This window comes from Elephas maximus, chromosome 24 (genome assembly GCF_024166365.1).
Source record: "Elephas maximus indicus isolate mEleMax1 chromosome 24, mEleMax1 primary haplotype, whole genome shotgun sequence".
NCBI lineage: Eukaryota > Metazoa > Chordata > Mammalia > Proboscidea > Elephantidae > Elephas > Elephas maximus.
The window spans coordinates 36,111,712-36,129,516 of NC_064842.1; the positions used below are offsets into that span (position 1 = coordinate 36,111,712).

At 38.9% G+C, this 17,805-nt stretch overlaps 1 protein-coding gene across 1 annotated transcript in view; it reads right to left on the reverse strand.

The window, feature by feature from the left end:
• The window catches only part of SLC9C2 (solute carrier family 9 member C2 (putative)), a 129,940-nt gene that overhangs the window by 56,325 nt on the left and 55,810 nt on the right, over window positions 1-17,805 (reverse strand). Inside the window, exons 11-14 of the mRNA XM_049867935.1 lie at window positions 15,981-16,147; window positions 14,914-15,006; window positions 10,031-10,128; window positions 8,742-8,861 (exon numbers count right to left, since the gene is read on the reverse strand). Of these exons, the coding sequence (XP_049723892.1) occupies window positions 8,742-8,861; window positions 10,031-10,128; window positions 14,914-15,006; window positions 15,981-16,147 (478 nt within the window). The remainder of the gene's footprint in view (window positions 1-8,741; window positions 8,862-10,030; window positions 10,129-14,913; window positions 15,007-15,980; window positions 16,148-17,805) is intronic.

Genomic DNA, 17,805 nt, shown 5'->3' on the forward strand with positions numbered 1-17,805 from the left:
GGCAATGGAACTACCTGATATGGAATTCAAAAGATTAATATTTAGGGCTCTCTAAGAGATTAGGCAAAGGCATTCAACTGTGTGGATCATAACAAATTATGGATAACACCATGAAGAATGGGAATTCCAGAACACTTAATTGTGCTCATGAGGAAACTTTACATAGATCAAGAGGCAGTTGTTCGGACAGAACAAGGGGACACTGATCAGTTTAAAGTCAGGACAGGTGTGCGTCAGGGTTGTATTCTCTCACCATACCTATTCAATCTGTATGCTGTGCAAATAATCCAAGAAGCTGGACTATAAGAAGAAGAACGGGGCATCAGGATTGGAGGAAGACTCATTAACAACCTGCGTTATGCAGATGACACAACCTTGCTTGCTGAAAGTGAAGAGGACTTGAAGCACTTACTGATGAAGATCAAAGACCACAGCCTTCAGTATGGATTACACCTCAACATAAAGAAAACAAAAATCCTCACAACTGGACCAATGAGCAACATCATGATAAACGGAGAAAAGATTGAAATTGTCAAGGATTTCATTTTACTTGGATCCACAATCAACAGCCATGGAAGCAGCAGTCAAGAAATCAAAAGACGCATTGCATTGGGTAAGTCTGCTGCAAAGGACCTCTTTAAAGTGTTGAAGAGCAAAGATGTCACCTTGAAGACTAAGGTGTGCCTAACCCAAGCCATGGTATTTTCAGTTGCATCATGTGCATGTGAAAGCTGGACAATGAATAAGGAAGACCGAAGATGAATTGATGCCTTTGAATTGTGGTGTGGTGTTTGCAAAGAATATTGAATATACTGTGGACTGCCAGAAAAATGAATAAATCTGTCTTGGAAGAAGTACAACCAGAATGCTCCTTAGAAGCAAGGATGGCGAGACTGCATCTTACATACTTTGGACATGTTGTCAGGAGGGATCAGTCCCTGGAGAAGGACATCATGCTTGGCAAAGTGCAGGGTCAGCGGAAAAGAGGAAGACCCTCAACAAGGTGGATTGACACAGCGGCTGCAGCAATGGGCTCAAGCATAACAACGATTGTGAGGATGGTGCAGGACCGGGCAGTGTTTCGTTCTGTTGTGCATAGGGTCGCTATAGGTCGGAATCGACTTGATGGCACCTAACAACAACAACAACAAGAGATTAGGAAAGAGGTGAGGGAAAACCAAGGAAAAAATAGACAAAATCAGGAGAAAAACGGAGCCAAAATCAAGGAAAACACAAAGTAATGCAAGAATTCAAGAAAATAATACAAGAACAAAACACCAAAATAAATAATTAGAAATCATACAAAAACAGCAACTAGAAATCCAAAAGATAACAAAACTTCAGAAATTGATAACTCAATAGATGGTTTTAGGAGAAAATTTGAAGCATTGGAAGATAGAATCAGAGTGAAGACAAAGGAAATATCAGAGAAAAGAGTGAAAAAAACTGAAGAAAATATAAGAATTATGTGGGACACAATCAAGAGCAAAAATTTTCATGTGATCGGATTTCCAGGAGAGGGGGAGAAAACAGGAAACACAGAAAAGATTGTTGAAGATTTGCTGGCAGAAAACTTCCCAAATATCATGAAAGGCAAAAAGCTGACCATTCAAGAAGCTCAACGAACCCCGTATAGCATAGACCCCAAAAGAAAGTCACCAAGACATATCATAATCACCCTTGACAAAGCCAAAGACAAAGAAACCTGAGAGCAGCTCTAGAAACGTGAAAAGTCACATACAAAGGGGGAATAATAAGACTAAACTCTGATTACTCAACTGAAACTATGCAGCCAAGAAGGCAATGGGATGACATATGAAAACGAAAGAAAAAAACTGCCAACCAAGGATAATATATCCTACAAACTCCCACAAATATGATGCTGAAATTAGGACATTTCCAGATAAACACAAATTAAGTGAGTTCTAAAAACGAAACCAAACTTACAAAAAATATTAAAGTGAGTTCTTTGGTTAGAGAACCAACATCACACATCAACCTGAGTCTCGGACAGGGGAAAGCATCAGCCAGATATCAACACAGGTAAAGAACTCTCAACAGGAAAACAAAGCTAAAAGACTTAAAACAGGGAAACAGAGAAGTCAATCTGTAAATGGTGACAAAGTCAAAACAACAAAAAAGGAATAAACTGTGTAGGTATAGAACTTTCAAATGAAGAGGAAGTCAAGGCGATATCAAGTAACAAAAAACTGGTTCAAACTTAGGAAGATAAAGGTAAATTTCAAGGTAACAACAAAGAAAGTTAACTGACTTACTTGTCAAAATTAGAAAAACACAAAGACTTAGTAAACACAAAATCTATAATGAGAGAAAAGAAAAGAAAACCTACAAACAAAAGAAAATCAGCACAGGAAAGTAAGAGGAACAAAGAAAACGTCAATACCACGTACAAAAAAAAGCACAACAATATGACAGCAATAAACTCAGACCTATTAATAATCACACTGCATGTAAACGGCTTAAATGCACATGTAAAAGGAGAGAGAGTGGCAGAATGGATAAAAAGCCATGTCCCATCAACGTGCTGTCTACAATAGACACACCTTAGACACAAAGGCATAAATATATTAAAAATCACAGGATGGGAAAAAAAAAAGATATCAAGCAAACAGCAACAAAAAAAGAGCAGGAGTGCCAATACTAATCTCAGATAAAATAAACATTAAGGCAAAATCCACCATAAAAGACAAGGAGGGACATCATATAATGATTAAAGGAAAATCCACCAAGAAGATAGAACACTAATACCTACACACCCAATGACAGGGCTCCAAAATACAAAAAACAAACTAACAGCACTGAAAAGAGAAATTGACAGTTCCCACAATAGTACTAGGAGATCTCAACACACCACTCTTAGTAAAGGATAGAACATCTAGAAAGAAACTCAACAAAGATACAGAAGATCAAAAGGCCACAGTCAGCCAACTTGACCTCATAGACATGTATAGAACACTCCATCCAACAGCAGTAAAGTATACATTCTTTTCCAATGCACATGGAACACTCTCCAGAATAGACCACATATTAGGCCACAAAGCAACCCTCAATAAAATCCAAAATACTGAAATAATACAAAGCACTCTCTCTGATCACAATGCCAAAAAAGTAGAAATTGATAACAGGAAGAGCAAGGAAACACAATCGAATTCATGAAAACTGAATAACACCTTGCTTAAAAACAACTGGGTAGTAGAAATCAAAGAGGGAATAAAACAATTTCTGGTATCAAATAAGAATGAAAACACGTTATACTAAAGCCTTTGGGAACTGCAAAGGCAGTGCTCAGAGGCCAACTTATAGCAATAAACACACACATCAAAAAGGAACAGGTTGGGGAACCCCAGGTCAAGCAAGGGAGAGTGTTGACAGGTCATCAGATCAGCAACCAATGCCGCAAAACAATACGTGTGTTAATTGTTTAATGAGAAACTAATTTGCTCTGTAAACCTTCATCCAAAGCACAATTAAAAAAAAAAAAATGCCAAAATTCAAAACATTAGCTCTACAACTCAAACAAATAGAAAGAGAACAGCAAAAGAAGCCCACGGCCACCAGAAGAAAGGACATAATGTTTAGAGCGGACATAAATGAAATAGAGAACAGAAAAACAAAAGAATCAACAAGACCAAAAGTTGGTACTTTGAAAAGATCAACCAAATCGACAAACTATTGGTCAAACTGACAAAAGAAAAACAGGAGAAGAAGCAAATAACCCAAATAAGAAATGAAATGGGAGACATTACAACAGATCCAACTGAAATAAAAAGGATTATAACAGATTATTATGAAAAATTGTACTCCAACAAATTTGAGAACCTAGAGGAAATGCGAAAAATTTCTAGAAACACACTGCCTACCTAAACACAAACTGAGAGAGAAAATCTGAACAGAGCCATAACAGGAAAAGAGATTGAAGAGGTTTAAAAAAAAAAACTCCCAACAACAAAAAAAGCCCTGGCCCAATACATTCAGAGAAGAGCTTGCACCAGTATTATTCAAACTATTTCAGAGCAGAAAAAAGGAAGCAATATTCTCAAATTCATTATATGAGGCCAGCATAACCCTGATACCAAAGCCAGGCAAAGATACCACAAAAAAAATTAAATTACAGACCACTCTCTCTCATGAATATGGATATAATATTTTGCGACAAAATTTTAGCCAATAGAATCTAGCATCATATTAAAAAAAAAAAAATACACCATGTCTTAGTCATCTAGTGCTGCTATAACAGAAATACCACAAGTGGATGGCTTTAACAAAGGAAAATTTATTCTCTCACAGTTTAGTAGGTTACAAGTCCAAATTCAGAGCGTTAGCACCAGACGAAGGCCTCCTGTCTCTGTCAGCTCTGGTCTGGGGGAAGGTCCTTGTCATCCACCTTCCCTTGTTCTGGGAGCATTTCAGCGCGGGAACCTCAGGTCCAAAGGACTCGCCCTGCTCCCAGTGCTGCTTTTTCGGTGGTATGAAGTCCCATGTCTCTCTGCTTGTTTCTCTCTTCTATATCTCAAGAGAGATTGGTTTAAGACACTATCCAATCTTGCATATCCCCTCAATATAACTGCTGCTAATCCATTTTATTATATCGTAGCGATGGGATTTACAACACATAGGGAAATCACATCAGATTATAAAATGCTAGACAATCATACAATCATACAAGGGAATCATGACCTAGCCAAGTTGACAGATATTTTGGGGGGACACAGTTCAATCCATGACATACCATAACCAAGTGGGATTCATACCAAGTATGCAAGGATGGTTCAGTGTTAGAAAATCAATCAGTGTGTTCCACCACGTAAATAGAACAAAAGAAAAGAATCACATTATCATCTCAATCGATGCAGAAAAGGCATTTGATAAAGTCCGACGTGCATTCCTATTAAAAACTCTCAATAGGAATAGAAAGGAAATTCCTTAACATAATAAAGGGCATCTATATAAAACCAAAACCAACAGTCAACATCATTCTCAATGAACTGAGGCTGAAAACATTCCTCCTGAGAAAGGGAACAAGACAAGGATGTCCTTTATCACTACTTCCAATTAACACCGTGCTGGAAGTCCTAGCTAGAGTAATAAGGCAAGGAAAAAAAATAAAAGGCATCCAAATTGGAAAGGAAGAAGTAAAACTATTCCTATTTGCAGATGATATGATACTAAAAAAAACCCACTGCCATCGATGATACTATACATAGAGAAACCCAAAGATTCCACAAGAAAACTTCTTGAACTAATAGAAAGATTCAACGGAGTAGCAGGATAGAAAATCAGTATACAAAAATTAACTGGATTCCTACACAGGGAGAACTTCAAAAAGGAAATCAGGAAAACAATACCATTTATAATAGCCCCTAAAAAGATAAAATACTTAGGAATAAAACTAACCAAGGAACATAAAAAACCTATACAAGGGAAACTATAAAACACTACTGCAAGAAACAAAAAGAAACCTACGTAAATGGAAAAACATGCCATGCTAATGAACAGAAAGACTCAACATTGTAAAAATGTCAATTCTACCCAAAGCTACCTAGAGATATAATACAATTTCGATCCAAATTCTGACAGCAATCTTTAATGAGAAAGAAAAACTAATCACCAACTTTATATGGAAAAGAAAGAGGCCCCAGATAAGCAATGCATTACTGAAAAAAGAACAAAGTAGGAGGCCTGACCTCAGAACCTATTATACAGCCGCAGTAGTCAAAACAGCCTGGTACTGGTACAACAACAGACACAAGGACCAATGGAACAGAATGGAGAACCCAGGCATACATCCATCTACCTGTGGTCCACTGATTTTTGACAAGGGACCAAAGTCCATTAAATGGGGAAAAGATGGTCTTTTTAACAAATCATGCTGGCAAAACTGGATGTCCATCTGTAAAAAAATGAAACAGGACCCATACCTCACACTACACACAAAAACTAACTCAAAATGGATCAAAGACCTAAATATAAAACCTAAAATGATAAAGATCATGGAAGAAAAAATAGAGGCAATGCTAGGGTCCCTAGTACATGGCATAAATACAATACAAACCAGAACTAATGGTGCACAAACACCAGACGATAAACTAGATAACTGGGAACTCCTAAAAATTAAACACTTATGCTCATCAAAAGACTTCACCAAAAGAGTAAAAACAGAACCTACAGACTGGGGAAAATTTTTTGGCTACAACATATCCGACAAGGGTCTAATCTCTAAAATCTATAGACTACTTCAACATCTCAACAACAAAAAGACAAATAATCCAGTTAAAAAATGAGCAAAGGATATGAACAGACACTTTGCCAAAGAAGACATCCAGACAGCTAACAGACACATGAGGAAGTGCTTGCAATCACTAGTCGTTAGAGAAATGCAAATTAGAACTACAATGAGATACCATCTCACCATGACATTACTGGAACAAATTAAAAAAAAAAAAAATGTTGGAGAGGTTGCAGGGAGATTGCTGGTGGGAATGCAAAAAAATACAACCACTATAGAAAATGATATGGCACCACCTTAAAAAGCTAGAAATAGAAATAACCATATGATCCAGCAATTCCACGACTAGAAATATATCCTAGAGAAATAAGAGCCATGACGTAAATAGACATATGCAGACCCTTGTTCATTGCAGCATTATCCACAATAGCAAAAAGATGGAAACAACTTAAGATGTCCATGAACAGATGAATGGATAAACAAATACGGTACATACACACCGTGGAATACTATGCAAAAATAAAGAACAAGGATGAATTTGGGAAACATCTCACAACATGGATGAATCTGGAGGGCATTATGTTGAGTGAAATAAGTCAATCACAAAAGGACAAATATTGTATGAGACCACTATTATTAAAACTCAAGGTTTACACGCAGAAAGAAAAAATCTTTGATAGTTATGAGGGGGTGGAGAAATGGGGAAGAGAAATCATTCTAGATAACTGTCTTAGTCATCTAGTGCTGCCATAACAAAAATACCACAAATGGATAGCTTTAACAAAGAGAAATTTATTTCTTCACAGTAAAGCAGGCTAAAAGTCCAAATTCAAGGTGTCAGCTCCAGGGGAAGACTTCCTCTGTCGGTTCTGGAGGAAAGTCCTTGTCCTCAATCTTCCCATGGTCAAGGAGCTTCTCAGGCTCAGGATCCCCAGGTCCAAAGGACGCATTCTGCTCCCAGGCCTGCTTTCTTGAGTGGTATGAGGTCCCAACCCCCTGCTTGCTTCCCTTTTTATCTCTTGAGAGATAAAAGGTGGTACAGGCCACGACACCCCAGGGAGACTCCCTTTACATTGGATCAGAGATGTGAGCTGGGCAGAGCAGGAGAAAAATGTAGAACAAAATTCAAGTTCACAAAAGACCAGACTTACTGGTCTCACAGAGACTGGAGGAACCCCTGAAACTATGGCCCCCAGACACCCTGCCACCTCTGAATTGAATCTATGCCCAAAGTCCACCTTTAGCCAAAGATCAGACAGGCCTATAAAACAAACAATAACACACGTGAGGAACATGCTTCTTAGTGCAACCAAGTAGACAAGACTAAATGGGCAACACCTGTCCAAAAGCAAAGACAAGCCTGCAGGAAGGGGAGAACTGGACAACTAGATACGGGTAATAGAGTATGCGGGGAGAGGGGGAGAGTGCTAACACATTGCAGGGATTGCCACCAAAGTAACAAAACAATTAGTGTATAAATTTTTGAATGTAAAACTAATTTGTGCTGTGAACTTTCACCTAAAGCACGAAACAATCTAAAAACATGATAATTGCCATGACATACTTTATTTTACACTTTTCAGTCCATCTAACGTAGAGCCTAACCAAAGGAGATTACCTGGCTATATGCCAAGACTCTGCAGGTTTGTTTTTTTTTTTTTTTACATTTCTCTTTAAACTTATTAAATGGAAAAAAGTAAAAAAATTATCAGAATTTGTTATGAAAGAAATGCTAAAGCCCACTTAAATTTTGTAGTGTTAATGTTGCTGCCTATCTTCTTGTTAATGGTTAAGAGCTGTTAACCAAAAGGTTGGCAGTTCGAATTCACCAGGCACTCCTTGGAAACTCCATAGGGCAGTTCTACTCTGTCCTACAGGGTCGCTATGAGTCGGATGGCAAACAGTTTGGTTTTTTGGTTTTATTGGTGAAAAACTTGGTCTTTGTGTTCTAGAAAGTATGTAAGTTCACAACATAGAACAAAGCAAAGGCTCTATCCAAGTTAAGTAAAATCCGCATCTTGTGGCATCTGCCAAAGTTGGTAATAGGGCCATGCTGTTTTTTTTCCTAATTACAGATACTAACAAAACCATCCTATGGCACAGATAAAATTAAGCTGAGAACTAGATCTAATCTATAAGTTAGATATTTCACACCCCGGCTCCTCTATGTTACACCCAGAAGAGTATGTAAGCAGCCCTGTATGAATAAAACCTTAAGACAAAGCAATTAAAACTCGAAGGATCCAAATATGACCATCCTTTTCTTTCTCTTCCTGCCCACCCTCTGATGGAGGCGCCAATGAGTTGCTTAAAACAGAATGAATAAATCAAAGCAAACACTCTGCTCATTCACCACTTAATAAGTAAGAATAGACTCTGATATTAATTCATTCTTTTTTTTTAAAAAAAAGGGAAAGCCGAGGTAATCTATTTAGACAATGTAGAAAAAGTCATATTTTCAAGTATATTGCCACTAAATGTTCCCAATACTTACCCAGATGCAATAAAACGTGGCTTTTCTTTATGATATTCCAAGAAAGTTAAGATGCTTTTAAATTTCATAAGCCAACTTCTAGCTTTTACATAAGTTGAAACATCATAAATACTCATGAATCTAACAAAGAGAAATATATACATATGTGCTATAATAAAATCAAGTATTATACCTTGGGTAACATAAAAGGAGAAGGTATACTAATTATAAGTTTAATATAGGCCTAATAAATATGCTCAGTCCCGAGTCTCTATACCCATCCATCTGCCCACCCATGGTCATGGTACAGGAACATTTTTAGTGTGATACCCCAGCTGCCCCTGATCCTTGAACTATTCCTGACCTCAGGTAGAACATAATTAAAGCTTCCCCAGACCAATTCTTTGGGCCTCAGAATCAAGCTTTCCTTTGTCATGCCTTGCCTAGTCGAAGCCTCTCCAAGGCCCTTAAGGGCCTGCCTTTCCGAAACTTTATCCCTAGATAAATCTCCTTGATTTTTATCTGAAATGTTCATTTACGTAGCCAGGATCTCCTATCATTGGGTCAGGGTTGCCCCACAGCTTTGTCTTGGACCATCTACTACCTACTGCTTGCCTGGTCTGTGATTAGACACTGCCTGTCGCCGTCAAGTTGATTCCAACTCATAGCGACCCTACAGGACACAGTAGAACTGCCCCAAAATTTCCAAGACTGTAAATCTTTACAGAAGGAGACTGCCACATCTTTCTGCCACAGAGCAGCTGGTGAGTGTGAACTGCCGACTTCTTGGTTCACAGCCAAGCACTTAACCACTGCGCCACCAGGGATCGGATATTACTGTAATCTTTAAGACACTGGGCTTTTCCCCCAATACTTAATTGCACGTATCAGTGCCAGCAGTTGGGTCAATTCTCACAGTCGGCTCCAGGCTTCCCTACCTCCCTTATCCAGTAATTTAACGATGTAAAGGTAAAATAATTTTAAATAGTAATTGAAACTATATAGGTTCTCTTTCATGGATCCTCTAGTCTCTTATCTAATTATATTGTGATCAGAACTTGCTCCAGAATCCCCTAATGTTATAAGGGTTATGAAACTTCAGAGAGAAAATTTAAGTAAAATAGAAAGTAGATGGATAGATGGATGATTAGATAGGTGGGCAGACGGACCAACAGACAAGTGGATGGCTACAGATAGGTAAGCTAAAGAGACTGATCAGTCTGTTTGGACTTTTAATTCTCAGTTTATTCATTCTTTATCACATACTCACTCAATTTTGGAAATATCAATTAAGGAAGTATTGCACTTACTTTCCTTGGATGGGGCAATAGCTTTTGGTTGCACCAATCAATATCCTGGCTGCCGATACACTGAGGATTCCATTGTTACACTGTTTTTCAAAACTACTCTAAACATAAAAGTTTAAATTAAAATTAGGAAGGACCAAAGCACAAATGTAATGTACTGTTCTTAACTCTTATACTATTATTGCTGAATTCAACATATGAAAATACACTATTACAAAAAAAAAAAATTATAGCCGGAAATAAGTTTCATTCAATTCAATTATTTGCTGAATACTCATTTTTTTGCAAAGTACTTTCCTGGATGTTATGAGGGATACAAACGTTCCTAGTATCAAGAAGCTCAAAATCTAAACAACTCAGTCTACTCTATTTCAGTAATATAAGTAGCATCAGGAGCATCATCTTTCTATAGCAGAATAGATTGTGCAAAGTATTATTCTTTGAATGTATCTTTTAATCTCAGTCCACCAAGAGCTACCAAAAGAGAAAAGTGGACTGTATTCTTATGCCATTCCCCCAAAAAGCCAGGAGAAGATCACCTTTTAGGTGCCACTGACACTAAACTCAGGTTAAAGTTACCTACTGGGATTATTGCCTAAAATTCATCCTCCCACATTGACCACGTACTCCTGCCTACCCATTGTTAATATAAGCAGTTCGAATCCACCAGCCGCTCCTTGGAAACCCTATGGGGCAGTTCTACTCTGTCCTACAGGGCTGCTATGAATCGGAATCGACTAAACAGCAATGGGTTTTTTATTCTTCAACTTATGCTATATTTAGCATATTTTCTTAAATCTTACAATTTTAGGGATTATAGTCACTGTAGGAAAAGAAGGAATTCACACTATTTATTTCTTGAGGTAGGAGCCCCTGGATTACGTAAGCAAAAGGTTTTGCTACTAACCTAAAGGTTGTTGGTTCAAGTCCACCCAGAGGCACTTCGAAGAAAGTCTTGGCAATCTACTTCTGAAAGGTCACAGTCATTGAACACCCTGTGGAGCACGGTTGTTCTCTGACACAAAATTGACTCCACAGCAACAGGTTTTGTTTTTGTTTTTTGGTTGTGTTTCTTAAGGCAGCAGTTACTAGTCACCATTTCCTTTTCCAAGAGATAGGAAAATAATCCGCCCACAACAGCTTTCACAAGGCAATATGCAAACTCTGAAGCTGCCTTCCAAAGGGCAGAGTGGAGAAGAAGGTGCCTTCATCAGTGCATGCACAGAGGTGAGAAACAGCACGGTGAGCACAGCAAAGGACAAGCCGTGGGGCAGAGAATGGTGAGAGGAACTCTTAGAGGAATAGACAGGGGCCAGGTTACAAAAGACCTTGTATATGGTGCTAGTTATTGGGTGCTGTTGAGTTGATTTTGACTCATAGTGACCCCATTTGACACAGTAGAGCTGCCCCATAGGGTTTTCTAGGCTGTAATCTTTATGGGAGCAGATTTCCAGGGTTTTTTCTCCCACAGAGTCACTGGGTAGGTTCGAACTGCCAACCTTCTAGTTTGCAGCCGAACGCCACCAGGGCACCTATATTGTGCTTCCACTAAGTAAGATTGGCCCAGAGTGTGGTATACCAATCTCGTGAGGTACTTCTTGAATCCTACCTCTGCAAAAAAGCGCAAGGGTCAAGAGGGGGGAATTCTGTGTACAAGAGAAATGTTGTATTCAGTGTTCCTTCTTGGAGAATCTCAAAGCACATCAAAATGTTGAGAACTCTGAGAAGTTCTACAAGAAGAAGTTCTATAAAAACCTGTTTGACTTTGTTTAAATCTGCATTTCCCAAACTAATTTGAGCACAAAACCTTTTTGTTTTTCATGTAGTCCCTTACTAACATCCTGTGGGACAAGTGTTTTTTGGAACTCACTTTCGAAAATGTTGTAGGCACTAAGTAGCCGTTGTAGGGTTTTAAGCAGGAAGGTAGTGTGGTCATACCTGTCTTTTAGATAAGTCACTCCAACTTAAGGGTGGAAAAATTGGAGGCAGGGAGACCAATTAAAGGTTATTATTCAGGCAAGAGATTATGATGGCTGTTCTTATGACTTGTTAAGTGTTTAAGAGAATGAAAGCATGGTATTAATATTTTGTATTAAGAGTAAATATGTTCTTCAGGGGAGAGAGGGAGGGTGGGAGAGGGTTATTTACTGATTAGTTAGTAGATAAGAACTACTTTAGGTGAAGGGAAGGACAATACTCAATACACGGAAGGTCAGCTCAACTGGACTGGACCAAAAAACAAAGAAATTGCTGGAATAAACTGAATGCTTCAAAGGTCAGCGGAGCAAGGGCGGGGGTTTGGGGACTATGGCTTAACGGGACTTCTAAGTCAATTGGCAAAATAATTCTGTTATGAAAACATTCTGCATCCCACTTTGAAATGTGGCGTCTGGGGTCTTAAATGCTAACAAGCGGCCATCTAAGATGCATCCATTGGTCTCAATCCACCTGGATCAAAGGACAATGAAGAACACCAAGGTCACACGATAATTATGAGCCCAAGAGACAGAAAGGGCCACATGAACCAGAGACTTACATCATCCTGAGACCAGAAGAACTAGATGGTGCCCAGCCACAACTGATGACTGCCCTGACAGGGAGCACAACAGAGAATCCCTGAGGGAGCAGGAGAACAGTGGGATGCACACCCCAAATTCTCATAAAAAGACCAGACTTAATGGTCTGACTGAGACTAGAAGAATCCCGGCGGTCATGGTCCCCAAAACTTCTATTGGCCCAGGACCAGAACCATTCCCGAAGACAACTCATCAGACATGGAAGGGACTGGACAATGGGTTGGAGAGAGATGCTGATGAAGAGTGAGCTACTTGTATCAGGTGGACACTTGAGACTGTGCTGGCATTTCCTGTCTGGAGGGGAGATAGGAGGGTAGAGAGGGTTAGAAACTGGCAAAATCATCACGAAAGGAGAGACAGGAAGGAGGGAGCGGGCTGACTCATTAGGGGGAGAGTAAGTGGGAGTATGGAGTAAGGTGTATATAAGCTTATATGTGACAGACTGACTTGTTTTGTAAACTTTCACTTAAAGCACAATAAAAGTTAAAAAAAAAAAAAGAGTAAATATGTTCTTCAAAAGAAAAATTGAAAGAAGAAAAAAGAACTTATAGATTAAAAGAGACCCGAAACACACATTAGTTCATTGCAATGTGTGGACCTTATTTGAATCCAATTTGAAAATGTAAAGTATGAAAATAAGTATCCCATTTCTGATGGAAAATTTGACAATTGGAAATTTGATCATTGACTGGATTTTTTATGTTATTAAAAATTATTAGGGATTTTAGGTACAATATTCATATTAAGTTTTTAAGAGATTTTCTAAGTTAGAAATACATATTGAAATATTTACAGATGAATTGACTGTGAGTTACTGTGAGATTTATTTCAAAATAATATAAAAGTTGGGGGGACGAATGAAGGTGCCGATGGGGCAGTAACGGCCAGGTGTGGATGGTTTTTAAGACCTGGGTAATGGGCATATAAGAATTCATTAAGCTAGCCTGTCTACTTTTTTTTTTATTGTGGTGAAATTATATGCACCAAAACATTCACTAATTCAATGATTTCTACACGTTATTCTGTCTACTTTTGTATAAGTTAGAAATTCTTCGTAGTAATACTTTAAACAGAAAGCAGAAAAGAAGGACTCTGTGTATACTGTGTATTTCATATACTTGGAATATTTGATAGAATTTGTCCCCTAAGAATAAAACCCAAATTTAAAACGTGCAATTTGATAAATTGATTTAAACTTGGTTTTAACTAGCAATATGTCTATTTTAGAACATTTAAATATTAGTACTAAGTTCTAAGAGAACTTCAGATTTGCCAGATTTATCAGTTTAACTTAACATATTTACAAGAATTAATTAAGCACTTGAGAAGATTTTGTTTAAAAGGAACTTGAATATATTAAATTTATAAAAGAAGTTTAAATATTTGAAGAGTTTTAATTATCTAAGTACATCAGGGGCACCGAACATTATTCAAAGGCCCTGCAAAAGTGACGGCTGATCAAAGGAGAATGAAGAACACCAAGGACACAAGGCGATTATGAGCCCAAGAGACAGAAGTGTCCACATGAACCAGTGGCTACATCATCCTGAGACCAGAAGAACTAGATGGTGCCCGGCTACAACTGATGACTGCCCTGACAGGGAATACAACAGAGAACCCCTGAGGGAGCAGGAGAGCAGTGGGATGCAGACCCCAAATTCTCATAAGACCAGACTTAATGGTCTGACTAAGACTAGAAGGACCCCGGTGGTCCTGGTCCCCAGACCTTCTGTTGGCCCAGGACAGGAACCATTCCCAAATCCAACTCTTCAGACATGGATTGGACTGGACAATGGGTTGGAGAGGGATGCTAGTGAGGAGTGAGCTTCTTGGATCAGGTGGACACTTGAGAGTATGTTGGCATCTCCTACCTGGAGGGGAGATGAGAGGGTGGAGGGGGTTAGAAGCTGGTGAAACAGACACGAAAAGAGAGAGTGGAGGGAGAGAGCAGGCTGTCTCATTAGGGGGAGAGTAATTGGGAGTGTGTAGCAAGGTGTATATGGGTTTTTGTGTGAGAGACTGACTTGTTTTGTAAACTTTCACTTAAAGCACAATAAAAATTATTAAAAGAAAAAAAGTGATGGCTAAATTTTGCTAGACTTGGAATAATAAGGTTTGTGGCTTGAACATCAAGCCTAAGGAATAATAAGTTTTCTAATTTTTATTTTAATAAATCAAACATAATTTTAACAACCAACAGACTATCAAAAGGTGAGGAATTTTTTATCTAGTCTCTTTTGAAAATAGCATGTAAGGATTAAAGGCATTGCAAATAAATAAATAAAAAGTGGTTACATAAACAGTACCAACCATTTGTATTATAGCTACATGCAATCTGGCTTCTTCTATTAAATCCTCATCTGTTGGGGACTCCTCTTCTTCATTACGTGAAACATGGGAAAACTTAAGAGCCTCAGACTAGGTTCAAAAACATAAAGCGATAAAATTAAAAAATAAGTAAAAATGATTAGGAGCTGGTAAATGCTACTACACTCAACAGATTCCAATCACTCATATCAGAATTGGTAAAACAAAGGGCTTTGTATAACTTGAGTAACACTTTCCCTATGGGGAATGTTGCTTTCAATTGTGGCAAAGTAAATATTCATTTGAGGAGATTTGGAAGTCAAATTCTTCCCCAGACCTGTATGTACTTAACTACTCTTTGAAGAGGCTGTGCTTTCTGCTTTTTATAATACTTAGAATGGGAGAGATCTCTCAGTGCCTCTGCCTGTGGGAACAACAGCTTGGCAGAGCCATTGACCATTACTCAAACAGCCAGTTTGTAAAAACAACAGTTCTCCAAAAACATTCCCGCATTTGCCTGTATCACCCAGACCTACTCTTTAGAGACAGAACTCAAAGACGTCATTTCACCAAGATAGCAAAGCTAGTAAATATATCTTCTCAGTTTTCTGACATTTTGTTAGCAGACCCAAGTTGTTTGTTATAGACTAAAGCGGACCTAGAGAGAGAGAAAGACTTTGTGTGTACGTGTGTGTGTGTTTAAGTGGAAGTTTACAGCTCAAGTTAGTTTCTCATACAAAAATTTATACACACACTGTTATGTGACCCTAGTTGCTCTCCCTATAACGTGACAGCACACTTCTTTCCACTCCACATTTCCCATGTCCGTTCAACCGGTTCCTGTCCCCTTCTGCCTTCTTGTCTTGCCTCTGGACAGAAGGTGCCCATTTAATCTCATGTATCTACTTGAACTAAGAAGCACACTCCTCACGAGTACCATTTTAGGTCTTATAGTCCAGTCTAGTCTTTGTCTGAAGAGTTGGCTTCGGAATAGTTTTAGTTCTGGGTAAACAGAGAGTCCAGGGGGCTGTGAGGGGGAGACAATTTTTTGCCAGGCATTATTAACTCACAGGAAAGGTGTATTCAATCTTGGTCTTTTCTTCAACTAGGGTCCAATTAACATTGGTCAAAATTTTCTCTGTTTTAAATAAATTTATGGTGTTCTGTATTATCTCCTGTATGTGCTGGATGGCATTTTGCATGGCCATTTGTCTCGGGAGAGAAATAGAACACAAACCTGTGACAAAGAAAAGCACCATCTGTAACAGAGTACAGAGTAAAGACAGCAAGAGGGAGCAAACTGTTGCATACTTATGTAGTGAAATCTTGAGATCACCTGCAGGGCCAAAGCAGAGTGCACAGCTCTTAGACCAAGGGCAACATTTGGTCCAAAATTTTCCAGAATATTACCCAACGATCTGTTTCCTCTTGGCTGTGTAGCTTGACTTTGTCTGACTAAACTGCTAAACAATGTTTTATTAGTTTCCTTTCTATCCCTGTAGCTACAGACATAACTTGCTACCTCAGGGCACCCAATCAGTACTTCTCAAAGTGTAGAAGACTACCCGTGTCTTCTATAGGTAGAAGGGCTGCTTATTGGACTACACAAATTCCTGGGCTCCACTCCATACCTACAGAGTCAGCACGGACTGGGAATCTGCATAATAAATTTTCCAACTGATTCGTATACATAATAAAATTTAAAGACTACTGCAAAGGAGGTCCTTCAAATTTGTTGTTTCTGTTTCCTGGCCAGCAAATCTATAAATCCAAATATTGTAGCATTAAAAAACTTTTTTTCTTGAGGTATGAGTTTGAAGTTATAGCTATGAACCTCACTTACCAAAGAGAAGAATTTAATTAGTGAATGAATTTAGCCTACTCACTCACAACTTCATCTTGCCATATAGCTTTGTCTCATAATATTGGAAATTCTCGGGTTTAGTTAATACAACCAAAAATTTATAGAGGGGAAAAAAGCATTGCTATGATAGTAGAAACCCCTTGTTGATCTTGCCTTTGAGTATCAGAGTAGAAGAAAGTACAAGAGAAACCCAGATAACATATCCTAAGCAAAAAGAGCAGAGTGGTCTGGATCCCTGGTAGTCAAAGGAAATTGCTGGGAAGGGAGATATGAGCTAGCCTTCAGGGCTAGCGTTAACGTTAAGCAACTGTATGTGCTTGGCTGCTAACGGAAAGGTCCACAGTTCGAACTTACCAGCCGTCCGTGGAGAAAAGACCTGGCAATCTGCCCCTGTAAAGATTACAGATTAGAAAATGCTAAGGTGTTCTACTCTGTCACATGGGGTGACTACGAGTCAAAATCAACTCAAAGACACCTAACAATAACAACACTCCAGTCTAGGCTTTTTGTAAGGAGCCCTGGTAGCACAACGGTTAAGTACTGGGCTGCTAATCAAAAAAAGGTAAGCAGGTCAAACCTTGGGAGAAAATACCTGGTGATCTGCTCCTGTAAAGATTATAGCCTAGGAAACCCTGTAGGGAAGTTCTACTCTGTCACATTGGGTCCTGAAACTTCTCAACAGCAAACAACGGCAGTGACACCAACGACAACAGCAACAGGCTTTTGCTGATTCGAGCACACCTTTCCACTGTAAATAAAGACAAACCCACAACTTGGGGAAAAGGAAAGCTGCCCAGAAGCTGCCCCATTTATTAGCCCCGCTCACACGTTGGAGCCCTTGGCTTTGAGGAAAACTGTCACAGGAAGTGCTGCAATAGTGTCTGTGGGGCACAGTTCCAGGTACGGGGAAGACTGTCTGAGAAGACAAAAGCAGAGGGGTCCTAGCACTTGGTGATAGGGCAAGGTAAATTCACTGGACTGTTTCCCTGTTTTGAACTTGCCTTCAACACCACCCTTCTTTTGCCCCTCAT